The sequence below is a fragment of the Drosophila subobscura genome, chromosome A (genome assembly GCF_008121235.1).
Source record: "Drosophila subobscura isolate 14011-0131.10 chromosome A, UCBerk_Dsub_1.0, whole genome shotgun sequence".
Taxonomy (NCBI): domain Eukaryota; kingdom Metazoa; phylum Arthropoda; class Insecta; order Diptera; family Drosophilidae; genus Drosophila; species Drosophila subobscura.
The window spans coordinates 21141142-21162623 of NC_048530.1; the positions used below are offsets into that span (position 1 = coordinate 21141142).

The 21482-nt window shown below is 46.7% G+C and overlaps 2 protein-coding genes across 4 annotated transcripts in view; one reads left to right on the forward strand and one right to left on the reverse strand.

Moving 5' to 3' along the window:
- Window positions 1-14: 14 nt before the first annotated feature.
- LOC117891747 (39S ribosomal protein L33, mitochondrial) lies at window positions 15-19970 on the reverse strand. Its single transcript, XM_034797357.1, has 4 exons — window positions 19954-19970; window positions 351-431; window positions 185-288; window positions 15-124 (listed from the first exon to the last, which is right to left on the reverse strand). The coding sequence occupies exons 2-4, from the start codon at window positions 389-391 to the stop codon at window positions 75-77; spliced, it is 195 nt and encodes a 64-aa protein (XP_034653248.1). The 5' UTR covers window positions 392-431; window positions 19954-19970; the 3' UTR covers window positions 15-74.
- LOC117891633 (insulin-like growth factor 2 mRNA-binding protein 1) overlaps window positions 10943-21482 on the forward strand; it is a 29294-nt gene continuing 18754 nt past the window's right edge. Inside the window, exon 1 of one of the 3 annotated variants that reach the window (XM_034797220.1) lies at window positions 10943-10992. In XM_034797220.1, coding sequence (XP_034653111.1) covers window positions 10958-10992 — 35 coding nt within the window. In that variant the 5' untranslated portion in view covers window positions 10943-10957. Of the gene's footprint in view, window positions 10993-19114; window positions 19351-21482 lie in introns of those variants that run through there. The other 2 variants (XM_034797196.1, XM_034797212.1) reach the window with 2 other exon arrangements.

Below are 21482 nucleotides of genomic sequence, written 5' to 3' on the forward strand. Positions count from 1 at the left end.
TTCGCTTGTGTGTGTGTGTTTGTGTAGCGTAACATTTATTTATTCTGTAGATTATGGAGCTGTATCCAGCCTGTTCAGGCGCTGCGAATTTTCTTGCGCTCGCGGTAGAGGCTCTCCTGTTGAACTGTGGGAAGAAAAGCATCGATTGGAGTGTGTATAGCGGTGCATATATCACTGTACTCACTGTATGGATCGAAGCGTATCATCTCGATCTTCTCGGCCAGGCGTTCGCGGAACGCATTGTACTGATGTCCGCTGACCACGCTCTCCAGCACGACCATGATCCGTCTGCGGGCGGAACACAACACAAATTACCCAATTATCCATGGCTCTCAGCTGAATGTACTTACTTGCTCTTCACCTTCTTGAACAGGACATTGGTGAGGCGCATTTTGTGTCACTATTTTTATGTTTTCTTTTTTTGGGGAAAAACGGGCAAAACGCCGCAAGTGTTGTGCAAGAAACAGCTGATCAGTGTGACCGCGGACTCACCCTTAGAAATATACCGAATTATACCTTCTTATTTTCAAAATATACCAATGGAAAGAAAAACAAACTTTGCACCGCTCAATTTAAGCAGGAGAACAAACTGCATACATATAATAAAAATAATAAATAATAGTAGCACCTCTTTCCTTGCTAAAAGTATCGACATGACATATTTCAACAGAAAAGCGTAAAATACCCCATGTGGAGTGCGGTTGCCAGACTGTCGAATGGCCTGGGCGCCTAATTCAAATTCAATGCTTGGTGAGCACTTTGCTGCTTTGTAGGCTGCACTTTGGTACAAAAAAATCCCACCCACTTGTAAGCTAGCTTTGAATATTTTTCCGAATTTCAGAGATTTATTACTATGATTCATGGTAAAAATTAATAAATGAATTCATTAATCACGCACGCCCAAAATTATGCCATGAACTTTTCGCATGGTCTCGAATTTAAAATGTGATATTCGTGTGTTTGTCTATGTCTAGACTGGCTTTATCTTTATCATTTATCCTTCTTTTCGAAAGCTGCTCAGTTAACAACTGAACAAAGCAAAACTTGGCCAACTGTACCTATATTGCTGCCTCCTTAACTGCCTTAACTAGCTGCTATATTCCTGCTATAATCTGTTAGATCTCTTGTCTGTGTACAAACGATCGGCAGACCCGCACAGCTTTTGGCTTTCCGATGGGAATTGGCCACTGTGGGAACCTCTTTCCCTTCCCAAATCTTTTCCAAAAAACAGAATAGACTTAAAGAGTCCTTGCTGCGAACCAGTTGGAAAGGGTCCGTTGTGGCCCAGTCCGGTCCAGCCCGGTCCGGGTTGGTCCGGTCCGACGCTGCTCTATTGTCGCAACCAGCACCCAAGTGTCCAAGGTGTCCAAAGGACTATGATCATGGCGGGCCATTGTGGGCTAAACAAAAGGAAACGAATAACAAAAAGCTTTTTCTAGTTTCGCAGCTTTAATGGGCAGCAGCGCTGGACAGCTGTCCGTTCGAGGGCAGGACAGGGTTCGGACTGGACACGGACAGGCTTCGGACTGGACTGGTCAGCGTGAGAATTGGCGGACGCACAGCCTCCCAAGTGGGCCGCACAATGGCTATGGAAATGGAAATGAAAATATCAGGCTACACTCCTATTTTTGGCCCTTTTGTTATTCAAAATTAGCCAAAATCAAGGCGGGAAGAAGAACTGGCTGGACCAGCCCGAGGCCGGGAGATGACCGACATCTGCTTTGGCGGCATCTCGAATGGCGCCCAAAAAACGTGTCACCCGACAGATGTCCTAACTGGAATGTAATTTTCCTTCAAGCTAGTTTTCAAACTAAAAATCAAAGGCACAGGACATGCTTCTGTGTCCTTATGTGTCTGTGTGTGTCCCTGTGGCATTGCCTGACACAAGTCAATGATCGCACGGCTGCAGAAATGACTTTTTGCGAAATGAAAAGTGCCCCGACCAAATCGTAATCAAGCGCAAAGGATCAGCCAGAACAGAACAGAACGGGACAGGACAGCAAGGAGCAGTACAGTACGGGGGATAGCATTGGATGGGCTGGTCGCTGATAATCCGGCTGACACTGGATCAGAGCACGAAGAGCCCAGACAGACACATGGGATGTGTACGAGTATGTCCCTATACGGGACCCGAGGGACATGGCATTAGGGTGTACATATGAGCCACGAGGATTCGCTCGTTCATTCGGAACCTTTTCGGCAATTACCGAAAAAAATAAAGAAGCGAATTAATGCAGAGACGGGCACACACACACACACACAAGGGCAGCCACGATCAGGGGTGGAGTACTGCAGTCTGTCTGTCTGTCTGTGTGTCTGTGTGTGCTTAAGGATACTCTCTCGGGGGACGGACAAAAGCTGAAAGGCAAAGGCAAAGAAAAGAGTTTTTGCACCTGTCCCCAGAAGGAGCACAAGGAGCAGGACGGTACAGGACGGTACAGGACAGCACAGGACAGGGAGAGCGACAGACGGACAGCAGGACAGCCGGACAGCAGAAGAGCCAACGAAAGTTAAGGATAAGCAGTGCAGGAGTGAAGGAGTTTCGTGGCTCGTGGATCGGGCAGCGGGCAACGGTCACCGGCGCGTGCCACTCAAAATTCCAGCTTAATTTTTTGCTGCTGCATTTCTTTTTTTGTGGTGTTTCACTTGAGCAACTCGCGGACATAGACTCCTACTCCTGCTCCTACATTATGTGGGTGCATATCCGCGATCCCTTGATCCGCTCCGATCCGCTCCGATCCTAGTGCTCGGCTGTAAATGTTTTCGCGTGCCGCTTTCTCATTGTTATGCAGTTTAAATATGCATTTTTTTATGGCCGCCAGACATGCAACGATCCTTTGGTGCTCAGCTGCCCTGCCCCATGCCCCACCCAGGCATTGCCTGCTTCCTCCTTCGTTGGTGTTCCTCGCTGCCAGGGACACTTTTGTTCGCCTTTTGTTTTCTGGCTAAATGCCCGTTAATTCGCGGCGTTAATGAGCACGCGGACCAGCACCCGTACCCGAAGCCGAAGCCGCCGCATAGTCCTGGGTGGCCTGCAGATGGTCCGTCCCTTGGCTGCTCCCTTGATCACGCGCCAATATCCCTGCCCGAGTCTCATTTCAATTTTCAGTGTTTTGCTGATTGTTTTTTTTAATATGAAAATAACCTTTTTATTGAGGCTGCATAACAAGGCTGCAGCAACTGCAATCTGCCGATGGATGACACCCCAAAAAAGGGTCCGATGACTGACCGGTTTTTGGCACGAGGTGCTGATTCCCCCCCGGCAGCATTCGCCAATAGTGCAAGAGACTGCAAGGGATCTGGGCACTGGGCAGGAATCAGCTTTGTGGCTTATCTCTTCTACTATATCCCATGTTCCTCTGCTCTGCTACAGCATTCCGTTTGCCGAAGGAAGCTTCCGTTTGCCACCTTTAAGCCAGTTTCTTTCCATTGTTTCAGTCGATTCCTCTTTTCCTGCCGTTCCGAGCCGTTACTCTTTGATTTTTTGTCACTTTTCGCTTTAAAGTTGCGTTACTCTTCGATATGTTCATGGAATAGCTGGGGCTTTCTTTTGGTAAATAAAAGTTCCTTCTCCTCTCCTCTTTCATTCTTTTTTGGCTGTAATTTTGTAAGCATTAACAAGCCATCTTGAGAGATGATCCCCATTTGGGCTGTCCAGCCTGCCAGTTGCTTTTCCTTTGGTTCTTTTTTGTTAGCTGGGACTCCTCCTTGCTGCCACTGGCCCTCAATTCGTGGCCCTTATCCATTGTTTGTTTTCTTACTGTAATATTGAAATTTTATGTTTTCATTTGCACTGCAATTTGCAGTTTCCCGTTTTCGAATGCGGGCTGGGGCAGTGGGGAGTGGCAATATATTGCTTGTAATTGAGCTGACAACATTATCGGGGCCACACCTTCCTCTATGTGCGGCAACTCCTCATAATTGCTATATTTGAGGCACAGCAGCCTCCGGCAGGTAAGCTGCCAACAGCTGCCCCAACCGTGTGCCTTTGGGACTACTCTCCACTCTCCACTCTCCACTCCGATTACGCAATCACAACTCATTAAGCGCTGATTAAGACACTTGGGACGAGCTGGTAAACGGGCACCGTCCTGTCCCATCCCATCCCATCCCATCCCGTCCCGTCCTTTCCCGTTCAGCCTTGCAATCTGCAACCTGCAACTTGGCACCGCACCGCACCGCAATATGCAAAGCGACAACGCGCAGCAGGCAGATCAGATTGCACAAGATCCTGCACTGCACACTGCCACAAGGGTAGTGGCACGGGGCACGGAGCACGGGGCAGAAGCCATGTGGCACACGCGTTGCTCTCTCTCTCGCTCTCTGCTGCACAAGCAGCGCAAAGAGAAGGAGAAGGAGGAGGCTGCAACGATGCAACAGACAGACAGACAGACAGACAGACAGCGAGGGGCTGACTGGCAAAAAGGGCACGCGACTTGGTCCTGCATTTACCTCGTTCCCGCTTTCCCGTCACCTTGCTTTGGCTCTTGTGGCACGGCAGGCACCTACCACCTTGGCGAAATGCACTCCTTTATCCTTCATTCCCCCCTGTTCGTTGTTGATATGATAATTATGAGAAGAGTCAAGATTACGAGTATCGAATGGCACAGGCCATGGGCATGGGCATGGGCAACGGGCAACGGGGGGGTGTGTGTGTGCAGTTTGACATGAAACGGTACAGCATGGACAGAGGACGGGCAAAAGATCAGGCAGCAGCAGCAGCATCTATTGCAAAAGCTCAGCCTCTGCCCGCTGCCTGAGTCTATGCCTGAGTCTCTGCCGCTGCCTCTGCCGCTGCCCGAATTTCTGCCTCTGCATCTGCCCTTCCCACTGTCTGAGTCACTCCCTCAACTGCATTCCCGTTAACCGTTCACCGTTCACTGTTCACCGTTAATCAAGAAACGAATGTGGTGGGGAACAGGCGAGTGCGCGAATGCGAGAAACGAAACTTTGAATACCCTTTGGCAGCTCCAACTAAAATCCAACTGAAACTTCAATATCAGCGTGGAACTGCTGGAGCTGCTGGAACCCTTCTTAGCATGCATCTGAGTTTTGGTTGTCTTTTCCCCAAAATTATTTAGGCATACTTTTTTGTGTGTGTTTTTAAGCACATTTAATTACATGTAAAGCACAAACTTAGCACGGTCTTCAGTTAATAAAAGTTACAAAAAACAAACAAAAAGCTTTTGGCAGAGTTTGGATTCAATTTTCTGGCACATTTTTAGATGGTTTTGACCTCCGCCAAGAGAAATGTGCTTTATTTTGTGCATTGGCACAGCTCTGGCTAGAATGTTAATATCCTTTTGAGGGGAGCTGCCAGAAAAGCGAAAAACCAACAAACACGGGCCAAACACCAGCAGCAGCAACAGCAGCAGGTGCACCTGAAGGAGATCAAGGATCGCCGATCGCCGATGCCCGATTGCCGATGCAGTCCAGTCTTGTACGGGCACGGCACGGGGCTATGAACCGATGCCTGGCCCCAAGGGAGAGTGCGATTGGCAGGCACTTTCGCTGTCCTGTCGGGTGTTTGCAGGCAGGATCGCGGCCGCGCAGGATGCATGTTGCATGCCACACGCGCTTTCTTCTGCAACGAGAGAGAGAGAGAGCGAGAGAGAAAGGAAAGCGAAGTGGAGCAAGGGCCCTGCCGTGAGATAGCCATCATCCAATCAGCCGAGTCCGAGTGTTCGAGTGTCCGAGTGTCCGTTTGCCGAACCGAACCGAACCGAGTGCCTGAGTGTCCGAGTGTCAGCGGCAGAAGCAGAAGCAGAACTTATTAAAAACGCATTGAGGTCATCGCACTAGCAGATGAGGGCAAAGCAAAATGGAACAATAAGAGGAAGGAAGCAAGAAAGCAAGGAGCAGCAGAAGACGAAGAAGAGGAACAGTTAGACTGACGGCAGAAATTATACCACGAGCGCCAATAGGAACTGAAAGCAGCCAAAGAAGGAATACGACGAAAGAAAACTGAATCAAATAAATACTTGTATGTAGGTGCAGCCTCTCATACCTGATTCCTTCTTGCTTTCATCCGCTTGTACAGCTTCTCTTACCAGATCGATGACGTCAGCTCCTGCAGCAGCAACGCAGCAGCAAGGACTCCCAGCTTCGAGGGTCGAGATATATTTACGCACTTCTCAGCTCATCCCATGCCAACCCAAGCCAACCCGTGTATTCCGGCACGGGACAACAGCAGCAGAGAGGACAATGGGCAGGGGGTATGGTATGAACGAGGGGTTGACACACACGAGGGTTGCAATCTAATGAAATAATAATAATAAAAAAAATAAATAAATAAACCCAGGGCGGGGGGCGGCACAAAAAAAAAGAGTAGAGCGTAGAGAGAGTAAGGGCAGGGAGAGCGGGGTGGCTTCCACATACAAACATTTTCGATCCGCAGCAGTGGCGGCATGACAAACGGGATACTCGTCGCTTGCTGCCAGCACACACACGATAACTTTACCACCGACGCTTTTGCTGTCACATAAGAGCAGCGACAAGAGCAGGGAACGAGGAGATATGGAGTAGGCTCTGACGATAAATGGATGAAAAGTGTTCGTAGAAGACTTGCAAAAAGTCTGGAGCCTGAAGCAGCACGAGTAAAAATGGAATATGCCACAAAAAATGTCCCGTTCATGTCCCAAAAGGGAATGTTGCATGAATGTCTGCGATGTTGTTGTTCGCTTCATCTTCTACGCTCTTCAGAATCAGAATCCGTGCTAAGCATTCTCGTGGGTGTTGCCGTCGGTGAAAAACGTTTCGCGTTGCCTCTGCAGTCGGAGTCGCAGGAACGCAACGCAACGCGACGGAATGGAATGGAATAAAATGGAATGGAATGCTCACCGTTATCCCAAATCGAAATCGCAACCCGATATCAAAAAGTGCGTCGCAGTTTCGTCCTTGGGGGTGGGTGGCTTATACCATCCATCCCTCCCTCCCCACCGACACATTACAGCGCGTCTGCATCTGGGAGGGTAGAGCCAGAGCCAGAGGCCTTGGCTAGAGCTACATACGGCCCAGTCCAGTGCGAGGGCCGGCTGTAAGTACATTGTATGTATGTATGTATTCCTGCCACACGCATACTCGCACGCACACGCACCACAATCACACACACACACACACACGTGGCGTATCCTCGACCTTGTCCTTGTCCCGTTTTTTGGGGTTGAAAAACAGTTGAGAGTTTCATGAAATTCGAAAACGGGATAGAATATAATTCGCTTATGTGTGTGTGTGTGTGTGTGTTCCTGCATCTGTGTGTGGGTTGGTAACAGTCGGAAATTTGTGAATTTCTGCGGCTGTTAGGGGTGCGCATCGGATTTAGCTCTTCTACAGCCGAACAGGATGAGGAGGAAGGTCGCAGTGGAAATGGAAGTGTAAGTGAAAGATGAAGCAGTGGAAACGGGAAGTGGAAGAGGGAGAGGAAGGTCGCAGTAGCTGGGCGAAGGGGTAGACGAGGAAGCGGCTAGCCAAAGAGGAAGAAGAGGCCAAACATAGCGGGCGCGTAGGAAGCAAGGTCAAAGGAAAGAGGAAATGATAAAGAGTATGAGAGAGAGAGGTGGGAAGGTGGTGAGCAAAGGATCAAGTCAGATCACACACAGTATTCGGTAGTGCTCTTTCAGCACTTTCCTCGTACTTCCACCAGAGTCTTCCTTTGTCCCCTTTTTCGCCTGTTCTTCCACTGCCAGCTACCGACGCTCGTTCTGTCTCCTGTCTCGCTTCTGCCTATCCTGCTCCTGCCTCTCCTTCTTTTTCATTGCTTGTTGATCTGCAACTATGATGATTCCTTTCCCTACTCTTTCTTTGGAGCATACCAAAAGTGGTAACAGTATTTCTTTGCAGTATTTAAAATAGATTTAGCTACTAAATTTTTAGTATTTATTTATTGGGCGCCACAGCACTTTGTGTTCTGACCTTTCGATTTCCAGCAAACTTCCCCCTTACTGTCTAAATATGGAATTAAGCAGCACAAATTTCCACAGAATTCAGATTCACCTTTGACCTTTGACAGACACTTCTTTCCTGATGAGAAATATAATTGTGATCTTGGCTTCAACTTTGGGTACAACTTTGTGTGTGTGTGTGTGTGGGTACACTTGTACATTTATTTGTTTTGCTTTCTCTCATTTTTGGTACAAAGTTGTAATTTCTCTCGCTCTCTCTCTCTCTCTCTTGCTGCGCTTCTTCTTGTTATATTTTTCTCGTCCTTAGCCGCTTCCTTCCTCTCTCTCAGTTTCCTTCTTCATGTCCAATTCCTGAGTAGATTTTCATCGCAGAGCTGAGAGCAGCTGTGCCGACAAGCAGAATTTTCCGACATTTACACGAACCAACAGGGAAAACAGACGGACAGACGGACGGAGTGAAAACCCAGAGAGACAGACAGACCGACAGACAAATAGCCAGAAAGAGCGGCAGAAGGAACGAGTGCTTGGAAGAGGGGGGAACAGAGAGAAAGAGAGAGCGAGCGTCTGTTGGTGCTCTTGCCACCCCTGTTTTTGGAGTTTTTCCATGAGTTTTCCCGCCTGTGCCTCTCCGACCACACCGTGTGTGTTGTGCTCGTTCTGTGACAATGAAAATTTCGCTTTTCACACTCACCCTCGTGAGACGTCGAGCAGCGCGACAGCGCAGCAGCGTCATAGGTCGACGGCAACGCCAACGCCAACGACAGCAGCGACTTCGCCGCTTAACTGGAGACCAAAACCAAACCAATCAGATGGAAAATATACAAACGGTTTATCCATCCCGGCTCTTTTACGCATTTCCACTTTTCGCCTAGCTGTCCAGAGAGCATTGCTTAACCTTAACACCGGCTTCGGTTCTGGATCGACACAGTGCAGGCCAAAAGACCGGCAGCAGAGGCAGCCAGCTGCCAGGCAGTGTAAAGAGATCAGTCCGTTCCAGTCAGTTTGTCAATGATTGAAAGGAATTTACTTAGTCTTTACTTTGTATGTGCATATTCACTTTGAAAAACTGCAGGCAAACAATCTGATGGAAAAAAAGATACACAAATCGCATCGGAAATGAATTGTAACTTGTCCTCTTATTGGGATACTCTGCATGCGCTAGGTGCATATCAGAGGAAGTACAACTCATACAATTTAATTCTAGTCAATGAATTTCTTCGAAATTAAATTAATAAAATTGCACAGAAAATAAAAATAGTTTCATTTACATAATAATTCATGATCTGCTTGCATACTTTTAGAAGTTTTTGATGTGGCTGCGCACAATTGTGGGTGACTGTGCTGTAAACAAGCTGCTGCTGCTGTGTGCTGCTGCTGCTGTGAGCTGCTGCCTGCTGTGTAACGGATAAACTGGCGGATTACAGACGCCGCACAGATGGGATGGTCAGCCATTTTGGTTTCCGAGGTCTTTACTTAACTTTCACTACTCTGTTCTCTGTGTGGGTTTCTGTTTCTCTTTCTGTGTGTGTGTGTGTGTGTGTGTGTTGGGAAAATGCGACGCTGCTGCTCTGCCGCTGGCTCTGCTGACGCTGAGTTTTCCTCGCATTTCCATCGAGCCACAGACATCCGAGGGTCGTCGCCAGTGCCCGGGCTGCCAGTTCACTCGTCGTCGCCGTCGCATTAGTTCGTTCGTTCGACTCTCAACTCGACTCTCAGCCACAGTACCAGCCACAGTCACAGTCACAGTTACAGTCACAGCTCCAGGGTCCAGGTTCAGGTTCAGCTTACGGTTCAGGTCTAACCACAGCTTCCGCCCCAACACCACCGCCCACCACCCAACGGCCAACGGCCAACGATATAACGGAAAATCGGACGCCGTCGGTTATCGTCGTTTTTTTTATGTTGATGCAACCGCCTCCGGCTGAATGCTAGTGACAAAAATACCAACCAACAAAAATATAAGAAAAATTGCAAGTGAAAATACAAAGTGAGGCCAAGAAATATACAAAAAAAACAAGAAAAGGAATTTTATTCCGCAAAGAAAAATATTCCCAAAAATCTAAACCCCCCCAGCCCCACCACAGCCATACCACACCATACCGCACAATATTGTAAGCAGCTTACAAAAGAAAGAGAGAGAGGAGAGTGGAGTGGAGTGGAGAGTGGAGTGGAGAGTGCAGAACAGAGCGGAGAGAGAGAGTCGGAAGAGCAGCATAGCAAAAGCGAGATAGAGAGAGGAAGAGGAAGAGACGGCGTTTTTCAGCTCTCCTTTTCTTTTCTTGTTTCGTACACGCACTCCACGCACTTCCAGCTGCTGGCATCTCGCTCGCACCGCCACCGCCACCGCACACGCACATAGCCACCCCAAAAGCCAGAGTTGTCACCTAAGCAAAAATCAATAAACCATAGAAAGGAAAATAGAAAGCGAAAAGGAAAACGAAAACGAAAAGCAAAAGCAAAAGGAATCCAATCCAATCCAATTCAATTGAATGAAAGCAAAACACACACAGAAACTTTTCTACGTGTTCCCTGAACTTTCTTCCTGCATCGTAAGAAAATACAAGTGCCAGCCACCCACGCAGCCCATGGGGCATGCAACCCTGAACATGCCTACCCCCCCCCAAAACCAAATACAATCGGAAAAACTTAGAGCTGTTGCCATTTACACTTCTGTCAGATTCATGTTACAAATTTTTAGTTCCTTTCAATTCAGTTTAAAATTTTTCTCACTTTTTGCCGAAATTATTCAAAAAACAAAAGTCACACTCTCTCACAACCACCCAAAACACACACACACACACAGCGAAACTATAGCAAATATAGTGGAGATCCATAGCCAGGGCCTAGCCGCATCAAAATTGAACGTGGATGGAATAGACGCACATTTAATTGTGGAATTGTGGAATGTCTTAGAAGCACAAGCAAGAGCCAACCAAAATCCCACAAGAAACAAGAAAAAAAAACCCTCTAGCCACAACCCTGCAGTTAGCTAAGAAGAAAGGAGACTCCAATCAGCTTCAGTCTCTATGAATCAATCAATTGAAATCGATGATCCAATGAATGATCAGTTTACCCTAAACGAATTCGATTTGTGAGTATATTCCAAAAACCATAATCAGAAATTAGCTTGAACGATCCAGCAAGCATCTGCTTACAATATTTACAACGCAGTTGAGTTTTCCACACACCAAAAAGGATGTGGCCCAAGAGTCTCTGTGAGATCTTTGGCTGCTAAACTTCTCAATTATTTCTGCAACTTGTTCTGTTTCTACTGCTACTCCAATTTTGTAACCACATTTCTGTGCCACGAGTATTCGTAGGTGGCCCTAGGCAGAGCCATCTGTCCTTTCTCGTTCATAATTTTCATGGAAGATTTGTACCCCATCCACAAATAGTTGCAACATTGTTGTAGCTGCTGTCTACAGTGTGGACACAGCAACAATGGAGCGCCACCAGGGAGATAGAGTTCTGGGTGTCTCAATGGTGGCTCCACTGTGGTTGCGCTTGGATGTGGCGTGCCGCTGGGTGGATACCTCCAACCGTGTCTATTTTAAATGTCGACAGCACGAGACGCGCGTGGCATGAATGAAGTGTCTGCCTCTCTCTTTGCTGCCGCTGCTCTTGCTGCTTCTTTCGTCTTCCTTCCTCATTCTAATCTGACTCGTCTCATCTCATCTCGTTTCGTTTCTTCTAAATTTAATGCATTCTCGAGTGGGGCTAAAATGCGCGTGGAAGATGCGAAAAATTAAATCAATTTTAAAGTTCAACAGCCCCAAACCCCGTCACCGTCACCGGCACCCAGGGGACAGAATTAGATGCGTAAAACCTATAAGAAATTCCTTGATTTCCTACCCACAATCCCCAACCCCCAACCCCCAACGATAGATATTCTCTCGTTTACTTTATCTACTTACCGCCATCTCATCTCTCATCTCTCATCTCATCCCCTAACGGACAGTACTGTACTTTAGATTAGAGATGATTTGTGGCCCTGTCCTTGAAAGCCTTTGGCTTGGCTCTAAGAAAAAGCTTAGGTAGGCAGCTGGCTGCGATCTCTCTCTCTCTCTCTCGCTCGCTCTCCCTGTCTGTCTCTCTCTCACTCTCACACACAGTCTGTGGCGTTGTTGCACGCTTCATCTATTATATAATGGTTGGTGTGTCCTGTAGCCACTCGTTGCCATTCCCCCCGCCGAAATCATTTCGCGTTCAATTGTTTAATGTCCTGTGTTCTGTGTGTTTTTTTTTCTTGCCTGCGTGTCTGTGTGTGTGTTTGTGTGTGCGATAGCGAGCTGGCGTCAGGATACGCCGAAGATTAACCCTAGAACGGTGTCACATTTGTCTGTGCCTTGCCAGGCCTTGCCGTGCCGCCTTCCTGCTTTCAGATCATTTTTTGCATATACCCTTGCAGATCCATCTTTTCATCTTTCGATAGATGATATTGAAAGATTTGTTTTTATTATCCAAGTACTCAGAATCTCTTGATCTTGCAAGATTGCAAGATAAAAAGCTTTCCATAAGGCAGCTAAAAAGTGCTTCTCGATTTTGTAGCTGTGATGGGAAAATGCGCTCTAGAAATGTGAGAAAACTCGCATTCAGCTTTTAGCTTTCATCATTTGCTTGCCATATGGAACAGACTAGAACCCTCCAAGTCCTGGCAGCTGGACAGACCAAGGCAGCAACAATATTTACATTCTATTTCCATTTGCATCAATTTTTCAAGGCATTTCCCTTCCATCAACTTTCCATCCATCAATTGCCCGTCTATCTGCATTCGCCATTGCATTCGTCAAATTGCAATCCACCACTGAGCCGACAGCGGCCAGCCACAACCGCCCAACCACCCATGCAGAGAGCCATTCGCAGAGGGCGGACAGCCAGAGACAGAGACAGGCGGACATAAGAGCAAACGGACAAACGGACAGACAGACGGACGGACACGGAAATATGCACATAGCTCTCGACATTGCCATTCGCAGGACTCCCGGGCAGAGTTCTCTTTCGCTCTGCCACGTGGGCTGTTGGGTGGGTGGGGTGGGTGGTATAGGCCTGCTATTGCATACTTTTGCGGGGTTGCTGCCACTCTGGGCAGGCCTCTACTGCTGCAGTTTGCTGCGCGCGCGCCATTTTGTGCCGCATGCAACAAAGAGTGCAACAGGCTGGCTGCGTGGGGGTCGTATCGGGTCGAACGACAGTCAACCTTCGGTTATTCGCCGATGATGCCACACAAATAGGGGTGGTCAGGATGGTCAGGCTGGAGAAGGTGGACGGACGGACGGACGCCTGCCCACGCCCACCAACGACGCACTGACGGGCCACACAACAGCCAGGGCTGGGAAGGGCAGGGCAAGGCAGGGCGGTGCAACCCCCTTTGTTGGTGGGAGGATGTGTGTTGCAACATTGGAACGTGACGAGTCAGAGCCATTGCCATAGCCCTTGGCCCATAGCCACCCCTGTGGTGGTTGAACCCTCTTGACGATGCACTTTTGTTGCAGCTTTTTGTTGGTTGTGTGGCAGCAACAAGGAAGCTTTTCAAGCCGCTAATTGGCTTGTCAGGCAAGGGGTTTCGGCACGGTACGGTTCGGCTCTGTTCGGTTTGGTTCGGTTCAGTTCGGGGCATGCACTATCCGCCCGCCAACCCTTTTGGGCGGCACGAAAACGCATGGCATGGCAGAGGCAGAGGCAGGGGCACCCTTTCGACGGTCTGAGATGATGCCTATTAAACGTCAATTAATGTCACCTTCAACAACTGCAATTGCTGCAGTTGCCACAGCCACACACACGCACACACACACACACACCCCTTTTGGACCCTTTCCTTTTCTTACCTCCGGATCCTCCTCCCTGCTGCCACAACCTCAACCGCTGCTGCTGCTGCTGGCTCTGCCGCTGCCTCTTCTTGATTCTGATTTTGTTTTGATTGCGACGCGTGCAGGGCTTACAACCAGAAGAAGAAGGCAGGGAGGACGGGAGTGTGCCTGGTCCTTTGCCTTGTGCCTTTTGAAAGTGTTGCAACGCGTTGCATGCAACAAGTGACCTTCGGGCCATCCCTTTTCAATTGGATAATTGCAACAGCAAATGGCAGCGAACGTGCAAACGGGGTATGGAGAGTGAGCGACAGCATTAAGGAGGGGGAAATTGAGTGGAAAAGCTTTGACAGAATGACGGGAAATGAAACCCATAGACTGAAGGTCTTCCTTTAGACATTTTGTTGGATTTTTCTATTCAATTTTCCATTTCCATATTCAAAGAATTTTCTTTCGATTGGTTCGTTTTTCTCAATGCATTTTAATACAATTTTCCATCAATTTATTTATATGGCGTGTGGGGAACAAGACTTGAAGGATCTTCGCATAATATTTCCAGTCTTTGATGAACATTATTTTGAGATATTTTCAAGCACTCGAAAATGTTCAAGCAATGCCAAAAACAGAGGGAGCAAAACCCTGCAGCCTAGAAACTCCATGAATTAAATCAATTTTGAAAATGTCAAAGGCCGCATGGGATTATAGAATTTTCCAAATAATATATGTATGTACATATTTATGAACATAATATGTACGAATGTACATGGATACACACACACACACACACACACACATACACACATTGAAATGGCGCTCAAATTTTCTCTTTATGTGGGCGCCTAAAATAACAGGACTAATCTTCGGTCTCTTGGACTTGAACTTTTGCCAGCAAAACGAAAAAAAATATAATCAAAATAAAATAAACTCAAGGACATTGTACTAGCCCCCTTCCACCCCTCCGCAAACACCTCCCCCCGCCCCACACCATCCCCTGCAACTAGGTTCCCTGTGAAACGAGCTTAAAGCATTTTTGGACAGATTCGTCCACCCCTTCCCCTTTCCAACTGCTCGCATTTCGTTTGCGTTTTTCAATTTTTGGCAGCTTTTTGCGCTATTTTTTTTTGTTTTTTGGTTTTTGGTTTTTTTTGTTGCTGCCTTCTAAGAAACGGCAGAGGGGCAACAGGAGCAGGACCAGCTTTTGTGTCCACTTCCTTTGCCGCTTCCTTCTTCCTTTTCGAACTTAAGCGCCGCCGTCGTCGTCGTCGTCACCATCTCTCTCCATGCACAATGGTTCCCCCGTTCGACAGCCTGTAGGTGCGTGTGTGTGTGTGTGTGTGTGAGTGTGTGTCTGTTTCTGGGTTCTCTTCATTTTTTGGGCAACAGCGACGGCGACTGCGACGTCTTTTGGCCACTCACTCACTCACACTCACTCACTAGCTCACTCGCTCACTCATTGAAATTTTCGGCAATACATACCGCAATCGCATTTGCTTTCGTGCGTCTTCTTGCCTGCTCTTCCGTTTCGTGCTGCTGCTGCCTCTGGGGCTCTCCGGCTGCGCGAGTATGCGTGTGAGTGTGTTTGCTTGTGTGAGCGTCGTCGCGACTCTGTCTACGCGCATAGGAATTTGGGCAGCAGCGGCGACGACGATTGCCGAAAAAAAGAAGAATCCCAAAGGCATGTCGCTCGAGTGAAATTGTCGCAGCGCTGCCTCTGCTGCTGCTTTTGCTGCTGCTGCTGCCGCTGCTATCTTCTTGCGTTGCTGCTTCTGTTAGCATGTGCTGCTTTCAGCTCTGCCGCTGCTGCTGCTGCTCTTTGATGGCGGCCTACTATTAGCTCTTCAAAATCCGCTGCTCGTTCCTCTGTTGAAAGAGAGGGTTGCAGTATTCTAATATATAATTTTAATGTCTCTTTTAATTAGAAACTATATTATTTAGATTTGTTGTATATCATAGAAAAGTATCGAAATATGAATTGAATGACATTTGGCCTCGCTCATCACGCAAAACTGAGCATTGGTGCTCTCTTTTTCTCTCATGCGAATTGGTCATCACACTCAAGCAGCGACGTCAGCAGCGTTTTCTCTTGCTACCCTTGAACAACTTGATCGTTATAAACTGTATGAAAAGTTTGTAACCAAAAAAACCAACTACCGTTTTTTCTCTTCAAAATAAACAACTCAGAAATTAGCGTCGCACTCAAAATCCCAATTCAACAACGGCAGCGAGCAAGCAACGCTGCTGGTGTTGCTCTTGCTGTTGTATACGAATCATAATCGCACTCAAAGTTCAAAAGCTGCGCTCCCACTATATCTGAGTACGTTGTACCGCAACATTTAGGCAGACATGGGGCAACATTTAGCAAAATGATTTTTGGCAACATTTGCTAACATTTAAAGGCCCATAGTATGTTTGTTTACCAACTCTCACTCGGAGTCGTTTTCAAGTTCAAGTTGCACCACGAAACAGAGGGTATAGAATCTTTCATACCAGCGCTCCTCATTGAGTGTAATTGTTCTTTTCAAAATAACAATCAGCTCGAAAACATAGCAAACACTCAAGGCGCGAGCGGCGCTCAAAATCACACTCAAAATCCGAAGCGACAGCGACGCCGGCAGCGATGGCGCGTCGGGCGACGGGCCGTACGGTGGTTGTGGAAAAATGTAAAAGGAGACACAGTGGACTTTTGCTGTCTCAATCTTTTCTCGGCCGCGGCAACGAAACAAACAGAAATTTGGTTAAATTTTTGGCGGTTGGCGCTTTTAACCGAATTCATAAAAGTAGTTCCGTTTCCGTTGATATTTGTTATCCCACAGTACCATCCTAACTGTAAGCAACGTAACGTCGCGGCTCCGCGTTCTGCCCCTGCACCAGAAAAAACAAACACAAAAAATCACCAAAAATATACCATTCACAAATACAACAAAACAATTTGTTTAAACCAAAAACACACGAAAATACCGCCGCACACCGCAAAGACAAGCCATACTATCATTTTTTTTTTGTATTTGTTGGTTTTGTTATCAGAAACAAAAAACGTATTCAAGTTTTTCCACGTTTCGCGCCACGGATCCGTCATTCATTCAGTCACGGGCGGCCCCTACTGTGTCCCGTCCCGTGCCCCTGTTCTTCGTGTGCGCCTACGCCTGCGTCCCCAAATAATTAGAGAAAAACTTGAACAAAAACAACAACTCACACAACACACACACAGAGAGCGAGAGAGAGAGAGAGAGAGAGCCACCAGAGAGGAGCAGAAGCAGCAGCAAAGAGTCACAGAGAACGCGCGCGGGGGTGTAGTAAGTGCGAGAGGGGGCCTTCTCCATACTGTTGTTCTTTTTTTTTCGTGGCATATTTTTTGACTTTGACTTGTTTTTTTTCGCAATATTTTTGGTTTTACTTTTGTTTGCTTTGTGCGTGCTTGTGTGTGTGGTGCGGGTGTGCAACAAAAAATATGTATGTCTATCTATACAAAAATGTCCCCTAGATATTGTTTTTCCCATTTTTTTTGTTGTGTTATTTTTTGGTGCTGCCCCAAAAAAGATCGCATGCCAAAAAATAAGTAAATTCATATTGAAGAACCTTTTTTTGTTTGTGGAAAACATTCCATTCTGTAAATTTGGCAATCACAAATAATAAAACTATCAAAACGCGCGAAAGCACAAAATCAAAGTCAAAATCCACACACACACAAAAAAACCAACAGCAGCAGCAACAGCAAACACACAAAAAAAAAATTCGGCACTCTGACATCATCTGCGCTCTCCTCCCCACCCGCCCCTAACCAGTACCACTCTACTCTGCTCAGCTGCCCCTGCCCCTCCCTGCCCCACTGCACGACACTGCCGACAAGAAAACATCAAAAATTAAAACACAAGAAATATAGCAACAAAAGCAAGAGCAACAGCAACTAAATGTAAGCCACCAGAAAGAAACGAAACAAAACAAAAGCAGAAAAGCAGCAGCAAAATTTCCCCATTTTTGGGCACATTTTTTTTTTTAGACCATATGCGAGAAGTGGTACTTTTTTAACACACACACACACACACAAACGGTATATAGCGAAAGAGGGAGAGTGATTGTTGGCAGGGGGGAGTCCAAGATCAAAGTCATCAGCTTTTGGGGACAGCGCCAGCAGCAGCAGCCAAAAAAAGCTCTCGCTCTCACGCATAAATCTCTTCTAATGGTCCACCACCACCACCGTCCCACCAATAGTCAAAAGCATAGCCCAGTTCTCTCGATGTCTTCTCTCCCTCTCGCGAGTAGCTTGATGACGAAAGCAAACAGCAGTGTGTGCGTAAGTGTGTGTGCGTGTGTTTGTGTATGCGCCAGCAATGAAAGCAAAAAAAGAAAGCCGGCCGGCCGGCGATCTCCCAGCTGTTTTAGTGGGTGCAAAACAGAAGAAAAAGCTGTGCCTGCGTGTCTGTGCTTTTACCAAAAGAATCCTTCCTATCTCAGCGCCCTCTCCCTCTCCCTCTCGCTCTTCATCTCTACCTCTCTCTGTCCCGGAAAATCTCGCAGCCTAAAGCTTAAGACTACAAACATTTTGCTTACGGCCATCCAAAAACTAACCACACTTTTCCACTTAACACCATTCTCTTTCACAGATTATTCTTCCCTTTTTGGCTCAACTGACACCACATATAAAAACAACAACAACAAAAACACGCCACAACAAAATCCTAAAAAAAAACAATTTTTTTTTGGAACTCTCTCCCAAGGAAAACTAAATTTGAGCGCACAAAAACCACAACGCAAAAATTCAAACAAAATTCAACAGCCAAAAACGGTTTTCAACAAATTAAACAACGAACACAAAACAAAACGGGAAACGGTGTAAAGACCTCAAACAGAAAATCAATAAGTAAAACATAAGAAATAAAAAATCAAATATATTTCAAACAAAGAAACGCCAGTCCCCTGACCAAGCCAAAAGTTTTTCCGGGCTCAGAAAAAGATTTGTTTCTACGACCAATAATAACAAAAAGCAAACAACAACAACAAAACACGCAACGTAATAAAAAAAAAAAAGAGTAATCGTCCAGGACATGTGTGAATCGAGTAATTGAGCGAGAGAAAAAAGCAAAGAGCAAAAAAAGTTCCATCATTCCATCCTCCTCCCACCCAACAACAAAACAAACCCACATGAAAAACACGGCGAAAAGTAAAGAAAAAAGAGAAAGTGAAGAGTAAGAGTGAGAGTAAGAGTAAGAAAGGTATTTTTAAAGCTCTTTTCGAATCAAAGTAAAGCAAAGCAAAGCAAAGCAAAGCAAACCAACCCTCCTGCAAGCCAAGCCCCGAAATTCAGAAATTCTAAAGTGCTCCTCCCCAAGAAATAAATTTCGGTTTTGACATCGTTTAGGCAGAGAAGAAACAAACACACAAAAAACAACATAATTATTCCTATAAAGACCACTTTATATATCGTATATCGTATATAAACGCGTGCTAAGCCAAAGCCCAGAAAGTCGATCAAACAAATCCAAGTCCCTCGTTAAGCCAACAAAAAGTATAAACAACAAAACGAAAGCAGCAAAAATGGCATCCGAATTGGATCAATTCGCCGACTTGGAGCTATCGAAGGAGGATCGCGAACAGATCTTCGATCCGCCATTGGATCGGCAGCAGTTGGAAGGTGCTGGCACCTCAAGGTATGTAACTATCAAATCACAAGGATACATAGAGCATCCTCTATCTGCTCTCCATACCCATCTACTCGTACTATCACTGAGATCCCTTCCCCACCCATTCAAGTACCCCCCCACACACCACGCCACTGTAAACCGTAAACCGTAAACTGTAAACTGTAGATTTTTGTGTGTAGTTTTGTTTGTGTGATGCTTTGTAGCTTTGCCACCCACAAGAACTCAAGGATATATGTACCACTAGGCCCTGCTCCTTACTCCCTACTCCCATTCTCCCATTCTCCCTCCCTGCCAGAGTACTTGAGACGGACGCAACAAAAAATGGCGGCAACCAATTCGTTTGCGCTGCCCACAAAAATCTACTCTACTCTGTGTCTCTGCAAGCAAAAAAAGGGGGAAGGATTGGTCTTTCTGGCCAATCCACAATTGCACAAATTATCACGCCAAATAACATGAAGCTTGCCCCTCGCTCGCAGTGGCAGCAGCAGCAGCAGCAGTAGCAACAAACAAAAAAAAAACAACAACTCCTTTTGGACATACAACGCTGCTAAATAGCAGCTAATTTCCTGTGATAAATTGGGCATATCACCCAGTGGCATGCAGCAGCAGTAGCAGCAGCAGCGGTAAAAAAAAAAGGCTCTCAGTGCCAGAAAAAAGACCACGAAAGATCCTCCTCATCCTCATCCTCTGACCCTCATCAACGTTTCCCTCAAGGCTCAAGTGGTGTAAGCAAACACTGGAAGGAGCAGCCCTAGGAACTGAACGGAACTCTCACCTCATAGCAGGGTGGTGCAGGGAAGGGGAGGGCAGGGCAGTGCGAAACTATCATCATTGTCACATAAAAAGCAAAGACCAGAGACCCCAAGGGTCTCTCTCTCTCTCTGCCAAAACAGTAGCTCTACCTGCATCTAAGCTCTCACCCTTTTGTGATGCTCCTTCCCCGAGATGCCTGAGGAGTCTTCCTTCCTGATCTGACAAAAATTGATATACTTGCCACACCGCACGCACACACGCTGGACCCTGGACGTGGAATCGAGTTCAAATAGGGTGCGAAGAGCGATCAATGATGGACAGGGAGGGCGAGAGACAGACGGTGGGGCGGGGGAATGGGAATTGTCCAACTCAAAATCAAACTTCGACCCAACTCTCTTGAGGCTTTCAGCTCAGCTTCCAAGTGCTAAAGAAAATGTTTATCCAAGACCTAAACAGATTATTTCTACGGTTCGCCATCCCCAAGAAGGCGCTGTGCAAGTGAATGGTTGGATGGTTCCCGTTACATCCATTGAAGAAAGTATCTTTAGAGCATCATGCACACGACATGCAAACAATCGCTTAACATTTAAAGGGTAAAAGATCCCTAGATAAGGCCCACTGTGAACGGTTCCTCCTCGAGAGCAAATGCCACAGCAGAAATCATCACAGTAAAAACTAGAGCAATCTTTTAAATAAGAAATGTTAAGCCAAAGCAGGAGCTTTATCTGTGAGAGCTTTGCGTTCAGCGGTAAAGCGCATTACTAAGCACTTAGCACTCCTGTGGTCGCTCCCAGGACTCTCTCTCTCTCTCTCTCTCTCTCTGTCTGTCTGTCTGTCTAATGCCATTTAAATGTGCCTCGCTCTGGCTCTGCCTGTGGCTGTCGGGGGCTGCTGCCCCAGCTTGTTGCGTGTTAAGCCGCTTGTTGCAACAACAGCTAAGCTGCTAGGCAAACCGAGCCGAGTAGCAACAGCACAAAACGAAAATCCTTACTAATTTCCTTGAAGGAATTCAAAGTAAAAAAAAAGAAAACAATTAAAAAAAAATGAAAATAAAAAAAGAATCTCACACACCAAGAAATGAGAAGCAGGGAAACAAGAGAGACGCACAAAGATATAGAAATATATATAAGAAGAGAGGCGAAGAGAGTGAGAGAATGAAATCGTTTTTCTGTAGCATTTGGTTTAATCCTCCAAAGGAAACATGCCGCTTGCCGCAAGGAGGAGGCAGCAGCTAGGCCTCCTGCTTCTGCTTCTGCTTCAGCTTCTGCAGAGCTTCTGCTTTAGGTTTTTGTGCTTAGAAAAAAGGGAAGGGTTCAGTGTTGTATCTTTGCGATCTTCTCATATACTTGTTGTGTCTTGGTGTGTGTATGCCCCTCATATGATGA